The following is an 18,380-nucleotide window of genomic DNA, read 5'->3' as shown; positions in this document are numbered from 1 at the left end:
ACAAGAAGGAAATTAAAGTTGTTCATAAGGTAATGATTTATTTACTGTTATAGTGTGCTAATTACACGCCCAATATGTTAGGTATTTTCTCACTTCAATTAAAATAATAAAAATGTTACCAATGAACAGTCAACACTTGGCCATTACTGATATCATACTTTGTTTGCCCACACGCCTGTGTTTACAGTTTTTCACACTTATGGAAGTGCACAGGTGATTCTTGTGGCTCAAGAACAGCACCAAGGCTGGGAATTCTGCAGCAAGTAACTCAGCTCCTGACTCTCCAAAGCCCCTCTACCAGCTACAAGGCACAAGTGTGATGGAATACTCTCCACTTGCCTGGATGGGTGCAGCTCCAACAACACTCGAGAAGCTCAATACCATCCAGTACAAAGCTGCCCGCTTGATTGGCACCCCATCCACCACCTTGAAGAGGTGGTAGAGGTCGGAACCCTCACAACATTTAAGAAGTATTTAGATGAGCACTTGAAACGCCATAGCATGCAAGGCTACGAGCCAAGTGCTGGAAAATGGGATTAGAATAGCTGGGTGCTTGATGGCTGGCACGGATATGATGGGCCGAAGGGCCTGTTTCTATATTGTATAACTCTATAACATTTACTTCCTCCACCACTGGCGCACCATGGCAGCAGTGTGGACCATCTACAAGATGCACTGCAGCAACTCACCAAGACTCCTTCGACAGCACCTTCCAAACCCGTGACCTCTACCACCTAGAAGGACAAGGGTAGCAGGCACATGAGAAAACCACCACCTGCAAGTTCCTCTCCAAGCCACACACCATCCTAACGTGGAACTATATCGACGTTCCTTCACTGTTGCTGGGTCAAAATCCTGGAGCTCCCTTCCTAACAGCACAGTGGGTTGTACCTGCACCACGTGGACTGCAGTGGTTTAAGAACGTGACTTGCCATCACCTTCTCAAGGGCATTTGGGGATGGGCAACAAATGCTGGCCTTGCCAGAGATGCTCACATCCCAGGAACAAATAAAAACAGGATTGAATATAATTCTATTACCACTACCGATAGCTAAATATTACAAGACTGCATTATCTCAGGATCCCAGTCATAAACCACAAGACCAAAGGCATCTTTAAACCCCAGTATGCCTTGCTGTCTTACAACACCTATCTTCATAAAGCACTGGTACGGCAGCTGGGGTATTGTGGCCAATTCTGGGCACCACACTTGAGAAAGGATGTCAAGGCTTTGGAGAGAGTGCAGAGGAGGTTTAGCAGAATAGTAAAAGGAATGAGGGACTTGAGTTAGATGAAGAGACTGAAGAAGCTGGGATTGTTCTCTTTAGAACAGATAAGGTTAAGGGGAGATTTGATAGAGGTGTTCAAAATCATGAAGGGTTTTGATAGAGTAAATAAAGAAAAATTGTTTTCAGTGTCAGTAGGGTCGATAACCAGACGACACACATTCAAGGTGATTAGCAAAAGAACCAGCGGCGACCGGAAGAAAAACTTTTTTTATGCAGCAAGTGGTTGGGATTTGGAATGCATTCAGTAGTGTCCTTCAAAAGGAAATTGGAAAAATACTTGAAGGAGAAAAAATATTGAAGGGATATGGGGAAAACCCAGGGAGCGGGATAAACTGGATTGCTCTTCGAAAAAGTTGGCAAAGACCCGGGCGGAATGGCCTTCTGTGCTGTACTATTCTATGCTTCTGTGATCTGACGCTGGGTCGTGGGGATAGTTATTGTAGGATAAATAAATACTAAATCCTTCACAACACCCCCAATATGTATTGTACAGACAAATTCCCAATATATAGCCTATGCTACTGGAAAGGCATCTTTCAAATCTCTCTTCTCCCTCACCCTCACCTTGCTAACATATATTCGTTTAAGAATTAGGTCAGGATCCCCCATATTGCATCCAGGGTTTCATATAGGATGTTTAAATCGACTGCTCTACATAACCTAGTCTGAAACATACCAATTATTGACCAAACTAACCACAGTACTACACTTGAGTGAAGCGCAAATCTAACTTGCCAGAGACACTAAAGAAGGAAGCAAGCACAGGTGTGTATTCTTAATACTGCTTTATCTAGCTACATTTGCAATGATATAGTCAAGGTGATGCAGAAAATGTAAGTTGACTTTAAGCCAACAGAATCAAAATCAGTTGAAGAACAGCACCTTAATTGTGAACTTCTCCGTAGCTGTGCTTTAGCTGGGTTTTGTTCAGTAGCAATGTACCGAAGTTTTTTTTAATGTCCAGGATTGCAATACGACCTTGGTGAGTTCTGCGGTCTCTATTCATCAGTGTATTACTTGTTGGGCCTCTCTTGCAAGGCTGGCTGTCGGGGTTGAAATTGGCGACAATACAAAACAGGTGACAGTGGATCGTCAGCACTTTGGAGTCCTTGGAAAAGAAAGTCATGTGTGTGTAAAATGAGCTGCCTGTTTTGTGTTACTGTTAAAGACCAATTTCACCCCTTTTGTTGATATAAGCATGAAAATCAGATCTCTTTAGCTGCTGGTAGTGGCATTGGACTGTGCTCACTTCTGAAAGATGTCTGCAGCTCACAGACATACTGTAACTTTCTCTCTGGACTGTTACACTGTATTGTCTTTTTAAACTGATTGGCAATTTATGCTATTAACGTTTTACATTGTTAAACTCTCTTACTATTTTTAAAAGCCTTCTTGAGCCTTCGAGCGTTCATTCTTTCAGAACCTCCTCTCATTATCAGAGCAGAGTCTGATGTCAAATGCCTTAAATTACCACAAAGAAAATACCACATCAGGTGTCCTAACTAATCAAAGACTAATTTGCTTACTCAGACCCCTTTATAAACATGTCACTCAGGTACACAGACTTATCTTAGAGAAGTTGACACTGTCACCCTGGGAGAGCACGATCATATGTAACCAGAAGATTTATTACAGAATGCTTTCAGTCATAAGACTGAGCTTCTAGTTTGTAAGCAAAGCCCGAGGTCATTTAAGCTCAAGAAAAGAAGCCCTTTGTCTGGTCAATACCACCTGCTCCCAGACATAGTAAACCTCATTTGTCTGAACACTTAAATAACAAATACCAGAATTAGCAACCTTGGTTGGGTTAGAGCTCTCTGTAGGCCATAGTACTGAACCTCCTGCTAGATTTGGTGTTGTTCTGTAATTTCATGTGGGTATCCTCAGATAGGGTAAACCTCCTCACATTGACTTCATGCAGGAGTACCTCCGCTTCACAATCATCAACCACTCCACTGTTGCTCCACCAATTCCATTTCCTGGTCTCCAAACTTGCTTTGCCTTCTTTTGGGTTTTTATCAGCTAATTAAAAAAAAACAAAGCTTGAAAAGTACTTTTAATCTATTTACAGCCTTTGGAAAGGTTTTAACTCTATTTGCAGACACTTTTAGGGTTACGGTGGCATAGTGGTTACATTACTAGACTAGTAATCCAGAGGCCTGGATTCATGTTTGGAGCCATGAATTCAAATCTCAACCACGGCAGCTGGGAATTTCAATTCTGTTAGTTAAATAAATCTGGAATAAAAAGCTTGTGTCAGTAATGGGGAACATGAAACTACCGGGTTGTTCTAAAAACTGATCTGGTTCGCTAATGTCCTTTAGGGAAGAAAATCTGCTGCCCTTACCTGGTCTGGCCAATGTGTGACTCCAGACCCACAGCAATGTGGTTGACGCTCAGCTGCCATTTTGAAAAGGCCTAGCAAGGCACTCAATTGTATTCAAGATGGCAGCTCACCACCACCTTCTCAATGGCAATTAGGGATGGGCAATAAATGCCAGTGATGCCCACATCCAGTGATTGAATTTTTTTTTTAAACATAAGTGTTTGCGTACCTTTAATTGTACGCTGCACCTCTTTAAGGGCTGCTGGTCTCAGTCTTCCCTCTTGGGTAAGTATATACAAGCTACAGGTAGATTTTCTGGTCCTACCATCTCTGAGCCACTATCTGAAAAATTGCCAGTTATCTACAGACCTAAGCATATTTGAGGGCAGTGCACAGGGAATTAGCTCCTCAAGATGTAGCATTGAGTATAAAATTACCTCCTCAAGATGTAGTATTGAGCTCCTAAGTTGCCAATAATACCATTTCAGAGATTGCCATCATCAGTTTTCTTTGGAGACTCAGCTTTTCAGCACAGCCACTACACCCTATATTTGTACATAGGCGTCAATCAAGATTGAGCATAAGCTTTGACTTGATCGCAAAGGGGTAAAGTTATAAATAGCATCAGGTTACTGTTTACTGTACTGTCCCTTACTCTGATGGCAAACATTCCCCTCATAGAAACTGGGTATTCAACTCCAGGATAGTCTAATCTAGCAAGTACAAACGGAATGCTTTTAGAACCAGATGTCAACATGATACTGCCTCTTTAAATGTAGAGCATATCTGTGCTGTGATTGTACCCAAAGTTGACAGGGAAACTAATTTCCTCCTCAGCAATATTGTAGGTTGCAAGCCCACTGATTAATGATTGACCTTTTGTTTCTCAGGAAGTAAACAATCCTGTAAAGACATTGCCTCAAATAAAGAGATTCTTCAAAATCCCTGAACAAGTATTGACTGCACTCATGAAGCTCTTCCAATATGTTGATAGCTCCTTATTTATTATTATGTTGATAGCTCCTTCAGATGTCAAATCCACTATTGTAGCATGATAGCGGAATCAAGTCCAGCACATTTGCGCTTAGGACATTGTAGAGATGCTTCTGCTCGTGAAAGAAGCAACTGTGAAGTGAACATATTTAGCCTTCAGTGCTATTCAGAAGATCTACCTTACAGGCATGCAATGCCAAACAGAAGATATTTATTTTATAGGCTAAGGATATTGACTGTGCAGCTATAAACTCTGACATTTCAACAGTCTTGGTTTATCTGTAACACTTGTTCAAGCAGAGCTTCAAACCTAGCTCCATTAGAGTTTAGTAACTATTCTAGTTTTCCATTCCTTTGTAGATGAAAAATTCATCTAAGAACTATCTCTAGTGTCCAGACTTATAAAGGAGGACCAATGGTGGAATCATAATTTCATCTCTATAAACCGATGACTGCTTGTTCTTGGGTACAAGCATGTTATGTCTTTATATATGTGGCTTTAAAGTCAATTATTGAGTTTCAGGTTTTCATAATAGACTCACAATATTTTGTCTGGCTATTAGACCATAATATTCTTTAACCTCACCTGGTGTACTTACATAAAGTCTTACTTGAGATTATGATGCAGAACCAACCAGGGAGCAGGCTATTCTAGATTTGGTATTGTGTAATGAGGTGGGATTAATTAATGATCTCACAGTTAAGGATCCTGTAGGGAAGAGTGATCATAGCATGTTAGAATTTCAAATTCAGTTTGAGGGCGAGAAATTGGTGTCCCACACTAGTGTTCTGGAGTTAAACAAAGGTAATTACATAGGCATGAGGACAGATTTGGCCCTAGTGGACTGGGTGGGAAGACTAAAAGGTAGGACAGTTGATGAGCAATGGCAGATGTTTAAGGAGATATTCAATTCCTCCCAACTAAAATATATTCCAGAGAGGAAGAAAGATTCTAAGAGGGGGACAAAACATCCATGGCTAAGCAAGGAAGTTAAGGATAACATAAAAACAAAAACTAAGGCATACCATATTGCAAAAGCCAGTGGCAGGCTAGAAGATTGGAAAACTTTTAAAGATCAACAAAGGGTTACTAAAAAAGTAATAAAAAGAGCAAAGGTAAATTATGAAAGAAAACTAGCACAAAATATAAAAACAGATAGCAAAAGCTTCTGTAAGTATATAAAAGGTAAGAGAGGAGCTAAAATGAGTGTTTGTCTCTTGGAGGATGAGACTGGGGAGTTAATAGAGGGGGACACAGAAATGGCAGCGACACTAAATCAGTATTTTGCCTCAGTTTTCACAGTGGAGGACACTAGCACCATTCCAATAGTAACAGGCAATGCAGAGGTTATAGAAAGAGAGGAACATAGAAAAATCATCATCACTAGGGAAAAAATACTGAGCAAACTATTGGGATTGAAGGCAGACAAGTCCCCAGGGCCTGATGGCCTACATCCTAGGGTCTTAAAGGAAGTGGCGGCGGAGATAGTGGATCCATTGGTTATAATATTCCAAAATTACCTGGATGCGGGAAAGGTTCCAGTGAATTGGAAAAAAGCTAATATAATGCCCTTATTCAAAAAGGGAGGGAGGCAGAATGTAGGAAACTATAAACCAGTTAGTTTAACATCTGTCGTTGGGAAATTGTTAGAATCCATTATTAAGGAAGTAATAACAGGACATTTAGAAAGTCAAAACGCAATCCATCAGAGTCAGCATGGTTTTATGAAGGGTAAATCACGTTTGACTAATTTGCTAGAGTTCTTCGAAGCTGTGACAAGCAAAGTGGATAATGGGGATCCTGTAGATGTAGTATATCTGGACTTCCAGAAGGCATTTGATAAGGTGCTGCACAAGAGGTTAATACACAAGGTAAGATCGCATGGGGTTAGGGGCAATTTATTAGCTTGGATAGAGGACTGGCCAACCAACAGAAAACAGAGAGTTTTTTTCTGGTTGGCAAGATGTAACTAGTGAGGTGCCACAGAGTTCGGTCCTCGGGCTCCAACTATTTACAATCTATATTAATGACTTGGATGCAGGGATAGAAGGTACTATAGCCAACTTTGCAGATGACACTAAAATAGGTGGGATAGTAAGTTGCAATGAAAAAATAAGAAATTTACGAATGGATATGGATAGGTTAGGTAATTGGGCCAAAATCTGGCAGATGGAGTTTAACATGGATAAATGTGAGGTTATCCATTTTTCGGAAGAATAGAAAGGCAAATTATTATCTAAATGGAGAAAAACTTCAGAGTGCTTCGGTGCAGAGGGATCTGGGTGTCCTCGTGCATGAATCGCAGAAAGCTAGTATGCAGTTACAGTAGGTAATAAGGAAGGCAAATGGAATTTTGGCACTTATTGCTAAAGGAATAGAATATAAAAGTAGGGAAGTGTTGCTGCAACTGTACAAGGCATTAGTGAGACCGCACCTGGAGTATTGCGTACAGTTTTGGTCCCCTGACTTATGGAGGGATGCATTGGATGCAGTTCAGAGGAGGCTCACTGGATTGATTCCAGGGATGAGGGGTTTGTCTTATGAAGAGAGTTTGAACAGTTTCGGCCTTTACTCTCTAGAGTTTAGAAGAATGAGTGGAGATCTAATTGAGGTATATAAGATGATTAAGGGGATTGACAAAGTTGACGTAGAGAGGATGTTTCCTCTTGTGGGGCAATCTAGAACGAGAGGTCATAGTTTTAGGATAAGGGGTAGCAGATTTAAAACAGAGATGAGGAGAAATTACTTCTCTCAAAGGGTCGTGAGTCTGGAATTCACTACCCCAGAGTGCGGTGGATGTCGCGAAATTGAGTAAATTTGAGGAGATAGATTTTTAGTTAATAATGGGTTGAAGGGTTATGGAGAACGGGCAGGAAAGTGGAGTTGAGGCCAAGATGAGATCAGCCATGATCGTATTGAATGGCGGGGCAGGCTCGAGGGGCTGAATTGCCTACTCCTGCTCCTAGTTCTTATGTTTTTTTTAAACCAGAGAACAGATTTAACTTGATTGACAAGAAGAACCAGTGGCTACATGAGCAAACTTATTTTTTCACACATAGAATTGTTGTGACCTGGAATGTGTTGCTTGAAAGGGCGGTGAAAGCAGATGTAATAGTAACTTTGAAAAGAAAATTGGATAAATATTTGAAAGGAAAAAAATGCAGGGCTATGCGAAAAGAGCAGAGTATGTTGTATTCCAGAAAGCCAGTTGCTGAATGCTAGTATTGGAGCCAATCTTCACTCTGTCTAACATTTATTTATAAAGTTAAACTTTCAAGCAGAGAGTTCCAGACCCCCACCACCGTCTGGGTAGAAACAATTCCCCTCGAATCCCCTTTAAACCTCCTACCTCTTACCCTAAATCTATGCCCCCTGGTATGGGCCCCTCAACCAAGGGGAATAGGGCCTTCTATCCACTCGATCTAGATGCTTCATAATTTTATACACTTCAATTTGGTCTCTTCTCAGACTCCTCTGTTCCAAAGTAAACAACCCTAACCGATCCAACCTTCTCTCATAACTAAAATTCTCCAGTTTGAGGCAACATTGTCGTAAATCTCCTCTGTACCCTCTCTACTGCAATCATATATGTGGTGACTGGAACTTGCATGCAGTACTCCAGCTGTGGCCTAACTAGTGTTTTGTACAGTTTCAGCATCACCTCCCTGCTCTTATATTCTGTGCCTCAGTTAGTAAAAGCAAGTATCTGGCATGCCTTCTTGACCACCTTATCTACCTGTTCAGCCACCTTCAGGAATCTGTGGATGTACACTCCAAGGTCTCTCTGTTCCTCTACACTTCTCAGTATCCTACTATTTATTGTGTATTCCCTTGCCTTGTTAGCCCTCCCCAAATGTATTCTTCACACTTCTTAAGATTGAACTCTATTTGCCATTGTTCCATCCACCAGACTAGTCTATTGATGTCTTCCTGCAGGCTACAGCTTTCTTCTTCATTATCAACCACACAGCCAATCTTTGTATCATCATCAAACAACTTCTTCATCCACCCTACATTCAAGTCCAAATCATTGATATATACCACAAAAAGCAAGGCACTAAAGGCCTGCTACCCGACCCAAACCCGACGGGACCCGACGACATGTGTCGGGCTCGGGAGGGGTCGGGCCCCTCTTCCGGGTCCGGCTTTCGGGCTCAGGTTGGGTCGAGCCAGGTCAGGTCAGGCCAGACACACAAGATAAGTGCTTTGCTGGTAAGTATTGAAATTGAAAAACTTACCTGAGCTGGGAGTTCAGCACGAAACTGAGTCTGCGCAGTGAGCAAGTGATGTCATTATGACATCATCACGCATGCGCTGCAGCTTCGGTGTCGGGAAGGTAAGTAAAGGCATGGTCGGGTCGGGCTTGGGGCAAAATCGGAGGGACTCGGGCTGGGTCGGGGTTGGGTCCGCTGTGGTTCGGTGGGTCGGGTTCTTTTTCCCAACCTGAGCAAGCCTTTACAAGGGACCTAGTACTGAGCCCTGCAGAACCCCACTGGAAACAGCCAAGCAGTCAAAGAAACACCCATCTGCCATTACACTTTGCTTCCTGTCTCTGAGCCAATTTTGTACCCAACTTGCCACTCTGCCTTGGATTCCATGGACGTTTACTTTCATGACCAATCTGCTATGTGGGACTTCATCAAAAGCCTTGCTAAAATCCATATAGACGACATCAAATACACTACTCTCATCATCCCTCTTTGTTACCTCCTCAAAACATTCAATCATGTTAGTCAGACACGACTTGAGATATCTGCAGTCCTCCAGTTCTGCCTTCCTGAGCATCCCCGATTTTAATCACTCCACCCTTGGTAGTCATGCCTTCTCCTGGCTAGGCCCTAAGCTCTGGTATTCCCTCCTTAAACCTCTCCCTCTCTTCCTCTTTCTGCTCCTTTAAGATCTTCTCTTAAAGATCTCAGAGAGGAGATGATTTTGATCATGCCATGGGATCTTTTATCCACCTGAGAGGGCAGGTGGGCCTCAGTTTAATGTCTCATCCAAAAGGCAGTGCCTCCAACAGTGCAGCACACCCTCGGTTCTGCGCTGGTGTGTCAGCCTGGATTTTTGTGCTCAAATCTGAAGCATCATAAAGACCTAGAAAAGGAAAGGAAACAGATCATACTACATTAGACTGGATAATATAATTATTCATGCAATGTAAGAATTTTTTAAATCCCATCAAAAAGCCATCAAGTGACACATTTGCATCCAGTTTTATTCAAATTTGTAGCTTCCCAGATATAGATTTAATTAAACTGTATTTATATCCATCCAGTAATTCCAGCTTTGGCAAGTCCAAATGGAATAAAGCATTTGTTCATCAATTTTATGTTACTATGAAGAAATAGACTGCACATTGGGAGATATTGTCAGAAAACATATATTTATTCATGCCTTCTAATAATATGTTGCATATCTTGCAGGACATTTAAATCACTTGTTTCTCTGGGAAAAACATTACTGTTGTTCAAGTTCCATGAAGAGTTTTTATGCTGTTATTATATACAGGGAGTGTGACTGACAGAATAGCCTGCAATGACTTACAAGAGATCCTCCATGTTACAATAATCAGCTGAAGTGTCCTTCATGGGCACTTAGAAAATAACATAGGATTGTCTAATTCAGACAAGTCGACAAACAACAGATTTGATTCAACTAAGCTCATGTTAGGCAAATATAAAGGAAAGGTTAGATTGTTACAGGTCTAGTGATTGTACATTTCTTTTTGCTCCTCAGATGAAGAAGACCTGAATGCAAACTCCCCATCTACAGAGAAGTACAGAAATAAAGAATTGTCACAGAAGAGTGACGATAAGATTGAAGGTATGAGGATTTTATTTGCAATACGTAACCCTAAGTAGTACCCCAGTAATCTACACCCTACAACTGGAAGTGTGACCATAATGCTTATTGGAAGAGGCAAAAGGTGAGGAAGGATTTGGATTATTAAGTGTTCACGGAACATATGTTAGGTGTTACTCCAACATCATGTAGCTCAATTAATCGAGGACATTGATGATTGAAAATGGTTCAGAGAAGAGGATCAAGTATGATTCTGGAACTTGGGTCTTCAGGATATGAAGAACAACTGACAAAGCTGAGCATGCTCCATTGGAGAAAAGATTAAGATAAATTATGACCCAAGTTTCTGGAAAAAAATTAAGAATTCAATGCAAGCAATATTGTTATCTAGTAATGAATGCAGAACCAAGATGAAATGTGCATAGGATTAACCAGCCTTAAACAAGACATGAAATGAGAAGTAATTATTTTTCGTACAGATTTGTGAAAAGATGGAACAGTCTATGTGTTGATTAACTTATTAAAAAAAAAAGAATAAATGTTTGATTGTGAGTGGGATTACATGTTATTTATAGCCTGAATTCCGCTCCTAATTAATTATTTCTTTGCAATTTATGAGGGCAGATCGAAATAGAGATGATTCTGTGGGACACGGCGATTCCTGTGATGCTGAAACTATGACAGTTTCATGCAAAGGAAAGTGGGTGATCAACTGTAAATTATATAGCTTGCGCGGTTAAATATCTATTTTGCTGATTCCCTTATTTTCCAGTGGCAGGCGGGAGAAATCCGAACTTTGATGGCCAAACTGTGTATTGTGCGTAGAAACACAGACTCGTCGGGCTGAATGGCCTTTTGTTGTTTTACATTCTCCCTGCTTCTTGCTTTCAAATCACTCCATTGCCTCGCTCTTCCCGTTCCCTGTAATTTCCTCGAGCCTTACAACCCTCAGATCTCGGTGCTCCTGTAATTCCAGCCGTTTCATCTTCTGTGGTTTTGATTTTTGTACAATTGCTGGCCGTGCCTTCAGCTGCCTGGGCCCTAACCTCTCGAGATTTTTTCCCTGAACCTCTCCATCTTTCTACCTCTCTTTCTTCCTTTAAGACACTCCTTAAAAGCTACCTCTTTGACCAAGCATTTGATTGTCTGTACTGATATCTCTTTATGTGATTCAGTATCAAATTTGGTTTGATAACTGTCTCTGTGGAAACACTTTAGGATGTTTTGCTACATTAAAGGTATATATATAAATGCAAGTTCTTGAAAATGATACCCGCATGGGTCCTAGTTATACCTGTCTTTTTGTGGGATATGTCGAACATTCTTTGTTTTGGTCCTACTCAAGCCCCCTCCCTCACCTCTTTTTCCGGTACATTGATGACTGTATCGATGCTGCTTCCTGCTCTCGCCCCGAACTGGAAAACTACATCAACTTTGCTTCCAATTTCCTCCTTTCTCTCACCTTTACTTAGTCGATCTCTGACACTTGCCTTCCCTTATATTTATTTTTTATTTAGAGATACAGCACTGAAACAGGCCCTTCGGCCCACCGAGTCTGTGCCGACCATCAACCACCCATTTATACTAATCCTACATTAATCCCATATTCCTATCACATCCCCACCTGTCCCTATATTTCCCTACCACCTACCTATACTAGGGGAAATTTATAATGGCCAATTTACCTATCAACCTGCAAGTCTTTGTCACGTGGAAGGAAACCGGAGCACCCGGAGAAAACCCACGCAGACACAGGGAGAACTTGCAAACTCTGCACAGGCAGTACCCAGAATTGAACCCGGGTCCCTGGAGCTGTGAGACTGCGGTGCTAACCACTGCGCCACTGTGCCGCCTCGAACTTCCTCAACTTCTCTGTCTCCGTCTTTGGGGATAGGCTGTCTACTAATCATTCTTCTTCTTCTTTGGCCTCCTTGTCTCGGGAGACAATGGCTAAGCGCCTGGAAGTGGTCAGTGGTTTGTGGAGCAGCGCCTGGAGTGGCTATAAAGGCCAATTCTAGAGTGACAGACTCTTCCACAGGTGCTGCAGAAAAAATTGGTTGTCGGGGCTGTTACACAGTTAGCTCTCCCCTTGCGCTTCTGTCATTTTTCCTGCCAACTGCTAAGTCTCTTCGACTCGCCACACTTTAGCCCCGTCTTTATAGCTGCCCGCCAGCTCTGGCGATCGCTGGCAACTGACTCCCACGACTTATGATCAATGTTACAGGACCTCATGTCGCGTTTGCAGACGTCTTTAAAGCGGAGACATGGACGGCCGGTAGGTATGATACCAGTGGCGAGCTCGCTGTACAATGTGTCTTTGGGGATCCTGCCATCTTCCATGCGGCTCACATGGCCAAGCCATCTCAAGCGCCGCTGACTCAGTAGGGTGTATAAGCTGGGGATGTTGGCCGCCTCGAGGACTACGGTGTTGGAGATACGGTCCTGCCACCTGATGCCAAGGATTCTCCGGAGGCAGCGAAGATGGAATGAATTGAGACGTCGCTCTTGGCTGACATACGTTGTCCAGGCCTCGCTGCCGTAGAGCAAGGTACTGAGGACACAGGCTTGATACACTCGGACTTTTGTGTTCCGTGTCAGTGTGCCATTTTCCCACACTCTCTTGGCCAATCTGGACATAGCAGTGGAAGCCTTTCCCATGCGCATGTTGATTTCTGCATCTAGAGACAGGTTACTGGTGATAGTTGAGCCTAGGCAGGTGAACTCTTGAACCACTTCCAGAGCGTGGTCGCCGATATTGATGGATGGAGCATTTCTGACATCCTGTCCCATGATGTTCGTTTTCTTGAGGCTGATGGTTAGGCCAAATTCGTTGCAGGCAGCCGCAAACTAATCATTTTAAGCCCAGAAACTCCTACGGATACCTTGACTACACTTCCTGACACACTGTTTCCTGTGAGGACTCCATCCCATTCTCCTAGTTTCTCCATCTCCGACGTATCTATTCTGATGATGCAACCTTCCACAACAGCGCTTCTGGCATGTCTTCCTTTTTCCTCAACCGAGGATCCCCCCCCCGCTCCCCCTCCCAACATAGTTGACAGGGTCCTCAACCGTTTCAACCTATTTCCCGCAATTCTGCCCTCATCCCTTCCCCTCCCTTACAGAACCCCGACAGGGTTCCCCTTGTCCTCACTTTCCACCCACCAGCCTCAACATCCAAAGGATCATCCTCCACCATTTCCGTCACCTCCAGCGCGATGCCACCACCAAACACATCTTCCCCTCCCCTGTCAGCATTCCAAAGGAATTGTTCCCTCCGCAACACCCTAGTCCACTCCTCCATCACCCCGACACCTTGTCGCCTTCCCACGGCACCTTCCCATGCAATCACAGGAGGTATAATACCTGCCCTTTTACCTTCTCTCTCCTCACCATCCAACACCCCAAACCCTCCTTCCAGATGAAGCAGCAATTTACTTGTACTTCCTTCAATGTAGTATACTGTATTCAATGCTCACAATGCAGTCGCCTCGACACTGGGGAAACCAAACGCAGAATGGGTGACCGATTTGTGGAACACCTCTGCCCAGTCCAAAAGCATGACCCTGAGCTTCCGGTTGCTTGCCATTTCAACATGCCCCCCTGCTCTCATGCCCACATTTCTGTCCTTGGCCTGCTGCAATGTTCCAGTGAATATCAATGCAAGCTCGAGGAGCAGCACCTGATCTTTTGATTACGCCTTGCGGACTGAACATTGAGTTCAGTAATTTCCAAGCGTGACTGGCCTTTTTTAATATTTTTCTTTTTTTATATTTTATTTTGATTTTAACCATGTGCCTGTTTTTCTTGTAGACAGAGCTGCTCATTATTCTGCCATTAACACTCTCTCTGGACTAATGCTTTGTCTTTCACCACAAACATTAAAACACTGTCTTTGTCCCATGACAGCTTTGTTACTTAATCTCTCCTGCCCTCAGCCCTATCACACACCCCTTTTGTTCTCTTTCCCCACCAACACCACCCCCCCCCACCCACCTCCCGACCTTCACTTGCTTAAAATCTAATTCGTTTCTAATCTTTGCCCGTTCTGATGAAAGGTCAATGAGCTGAAACATTAACTCTGCTTCTCTTGCCACAGATACTGCCAGACCTGCTGAGTATTTCCAGCACTTTCTGTTTTTATTTCAGATTTACAGCATCTGCAGTATTTTGCTTTTATATTATTGTTGAAAATTGTATTGGGTTATTTACATTGGCACTCTGGCTTCCTCCATCTTGGGTAGAGTCCTGAGCTGTGCAGCCCAAGTGCCTGTTTCAGGTGGCAGCCAACTTGTAATATTTAAACCGGGGTCCTATGATATACATAGAACCCTAATAGAAAATTTGGAAGATACACTGCACCCACTTGTACCAGGTAATGAGCGCGACCTAACCTTTCACCCTTCCATGAATCAGTCAAAAGAAAAGGGCTCGGGAAATGTTTGCTCTTTTTTTGGGAACAGACCCAGGAGAAACAGGAGTTGGCTTATCCATGGCCCCTTCCCGCCCCTGGGGTCACTTCCTCCCCCCCAACCATCCTCCATTCTCCAAGTGTTGGCCAGAGTTCGACAATTTCCCGCCTGTCCAATACCTGCCCACTTGGTAACCAGAACATGCCAAAGGCATGTATGTGGCTGTGGTCTCACAACGGCAAGAGCTGTTAAATGGGAGGTGTGCCCCGTCTGCCCGAGGTTAAAATTAGCCCTATTATGTTTGAACATGAGGTCTTTTTGTCTTCAGTAACTTAAAGATTTGGTAATTAGACAAGAGTTAGTTGAGAGTAGGGAGTGTTTATATAATTTTCAAACCTTTCTTTAAAATCCAGTTGTTCTCTTCACTTTGTTACTTTAAACGTCTAGGCCTTCAAATCTCTCAGCAAATTCCTTTTTTGAGAGGAAATATGGGCTTCTTATGTTTGGAGTATCGACTGACACAATTGTATCAGTCAGTGATTTGGAGGCATAATGGGACTCACAGCAAACAGTCTATTTTACAGCAAATAAAATCTATTTACTCAGCAGTCTACAGTGTCTATTTAAAAAGAGTCTCTACAAACAACAGCAGACAGAATTCCTGATCAAAACTACAGCAACTTCTCCCAATCAAAGCAGGGTGATTTCTCCAGCAAAAGTTGTGAATGGAGGATAGTTTGGACAATATAAAATATGTGTGTATAATCAGTCCCAGTCACTTACAGCAGTGAGACTCCTGGCATGATTGACTGGAGAAGTCATCTCCGTTCTGGCCTGGAATAGTGGTGCTACCATACATAGCCCCTTTTGTTGGATGGTGTTAATTTTTTAAAATCTATCTAGATGCTATATGGATTCAGTTCCAACTCCATGGCACACTTTTTATACATGATCCATTGTGTTATAAGATGGCTGTTTTGTCTGAGTTAAATCAGTAGAGTATGGAACTATTGATTGGATCAATTAAGTTCTAGTGTAAGGCTTGTTGTCACTGCATCAATGTATACTTTGTCATTTGCTGTCACTTGTGTTTATTGCTAAGGTAAGATCTCTTCCTGTCTCTTGTACTGTGTTTATTATAGATACTGACTGCAATTTCCTTCTCGATCCTCCTCTTACTGTTAAATATTATGTACACATGGGCCCTGCAGTAGTGATATAACTGAAATAGGAACTTCCGTTGTGAAAATGGACAACATAGAACCAGCTACTCCTGGAGAAGAGATCACAGAGTCAGGCTCCCAAAGCCCTTTCCATAATCTGGCACAAGAGGTTTCATTATGCTTGCTGTACTTTTTGTTCAATCCTTGGAGTTTCCACAAAGGAAAGACAAGGGTAGAGCTGCATATTTCTGCTCAATACCAATTTGCCCAGTTGCCATTAGTTAGGTACCCACTCTTCCTGTTTTTCATAGGCTAGCATGAGTTTTCAAAGACAGATAAATATCTGAGAAACTATGGGGTGGAAATTAGTCTGGGCCCCTCTTCAGGCCCAGATTTAGTGCTGTAGTAACCAGTGCCTGTCTGAACCAAGAGGCAAACTCATTTTGAAATGCTTCGTTCTGGCCACAGAAACATTGGGGTACAAATCAGTATGTGTTCTGCCCATTTGTGATGCCCAGTTGTCCCTCTGCTAAATTAATGGGACTTTTTTTAGGTGTAAAGCAGGCGTTCAGTCCATTGCATATGTTAATGAGGGGCTAAGACCTGTTAAAGTATCCCTTTTCAAAATTAGTTCTTGATAAATAACATCAATGACTTCTATTTATATAGCTCCTGTAATGTTATAAAACCCCCCAAGATGCTTCACAGGAGTGTTATAAAGCAAAATATGACACCCAAGCCACATGAAGAGTAATTACGACAGTTGATCAAAAGCTTGGTCAAAGAGGGAGGTTTTAAGGAACATCTTAGAGGAGAAGAGAGAGATAATGAAATGGAGAAGTTTAGGGAGGGAATTCCAGATCTTAGGACCTAGGCAGCTGAAGGCACGACCACCGATGGTGGAGCGATGGAAATTGGGGATGCTCAAGGCCAGAATTAGACAAGTGCAGAGATCTTGCAGATATTATAAATGCATAAGTTTGCAAATTTAAAAATCGTCTTCCTGTGCAGACAGGAGGAGCAGTTGCAATTTCCTCAACTTCACAGGTGTTACAGTCACCACCACGCCCCACCTCAACCCAGTATCCATTTCAATCCCCCTCAACCTCGGACCCATTTTGATCCCCCAACCTCAGACTTATCCAAGGGCCAACAAGGCAGGCGGAAATTGTTTTTCTTCAACAGGTGAGCTGCCTTTGGAGGTGTGGCCAGTGTTAATTATTTCATTGAGGCCCGAGATCCAATTCTTTGTTGATCCTCTGGTTTCTGGTTCGAATGCACCCTGCTTCCACAGCCCCAAAAAGGGAACAAGACCAATCTCTACTGCATTGGATCTTAGAATTTATCTCCCTCAGACTCGCCTGAGTCTCTGCCAAGCAGAAAGAGAACCTACTCTTCCAAAAGAGAACGGTCACTTTGTTCTGCTAGCTTTCAATTCGACAATTTTGTAGGTGATTGACACAATTCCGACGTGCAGAAACCAAGAAGGAAAAGATTTGTAATTTACTGTCAGGATGTGGGGAAAAATATAAATTCATTGACCACAATGCATAACATCCTGTCCTATTTACAACAGTCCGATTTTACCAACAACAGCATTTTATTTTCCTGCTTTTTTTCTTTTTAAACTGAATTTAAATTCTCAAGCTGCCATGGCTGGAATTGAACATGCATTCTCTGGAATATCAATTCAGCCAAGGAGTCCATGGAGTACTCCCTACAATTCCCTGCAGAATATTCCATTACAAGCAAAAATTCATGACCATTTGAAATCCTGCCCTAAACTGAGTGAATGGGCAGCTGGAGCAGGACAAAATGTGGACCCCAGGGCCAACATTTCCTTGATGCAAGTGGAATTTTCCTTGCGGTGCCCTGTATGTTTTCTGGTATTTCAGTTTTTATCTTAACTCCATGTGCATTTCCCATTTTTTATTTCACTTTCATAACAATACTTAAAATGTGAATTATAATCTGTGCATTTTGCTTCCTGGTTTGCTGTCTGTGAGAATTCTGCAATCTAACTGGCTGATCAGTGTGCCCAATGATGTCACTGATGCTGAATGCCACAAATTCCCTATTGATGGCACCAGATTCAAAGTGATGTTGGAATAGGGACCATCAAGGGTCCTGAGCCCACTAGATATTTGTGCAAAGTTTTCTTCTAGGTCAGTGGCAAGTGCTGTCCCTTCACCGCTGACCACAAAATACGAATAAATATCTCAGTGCACTCTTTACTTTGTGCAATAAATGGGTATAGAATCAGCCAGCTCTGTCCATGGCTCACCTGTAAACCATTGGTGCTTAAAAGGAACAGACAATTATTATAGTCAGTGGTCAACAGAAGCATTTTTTGGGGAAATGTATTTTCAGTACTGTTGGGCAGATTGTGCAATT

At 42.5% G+C, this 18,380-nt stretch overlaps 1 protein-coding gene across 2 annotated transcripts in view; it reads left to right on the top strand.

The window, feature by feature from the left end:
- Positions 1-18,380, top strand: part of macrod2 (mono-ADP ribosylhydrolase 2) — a 916,639-nt gene that overhangs the window by 856,152 nt on the left and 42,107 nt on the right. For both annotated transcript variants that reach the window (XM_068044311.1, XM_068044310.1), the window contains one exon: positions 10,346-10,432. In XM_068044311.1, coding sequence (XP_067900412.1) covers positions 10,346-10,432 — 87 coding nt within the window. The remainder of the gene's footprint in view (positions 1-10,345; positions 10,433-18,380) is intronic.

Source organism: Heterodontus francisci, chromosome 13 (genome assembly GCF_036365525.1).
Source record: "Heterodontus francisci isolate sHetFra1 chromosome 13, sHetFra1.hap1, whole genome shotgun sequence".
Classification (NCBI taxonomy): Eukaryota; Metazoa; Chordata; class Chondrichthyes; order Heterodontiformes; family Heterodontidae; genus Heterodontus; species Heterodontus francisci.
This window is presented reverse-complemented; position numbering and strand designations above follow the sequence as displayed.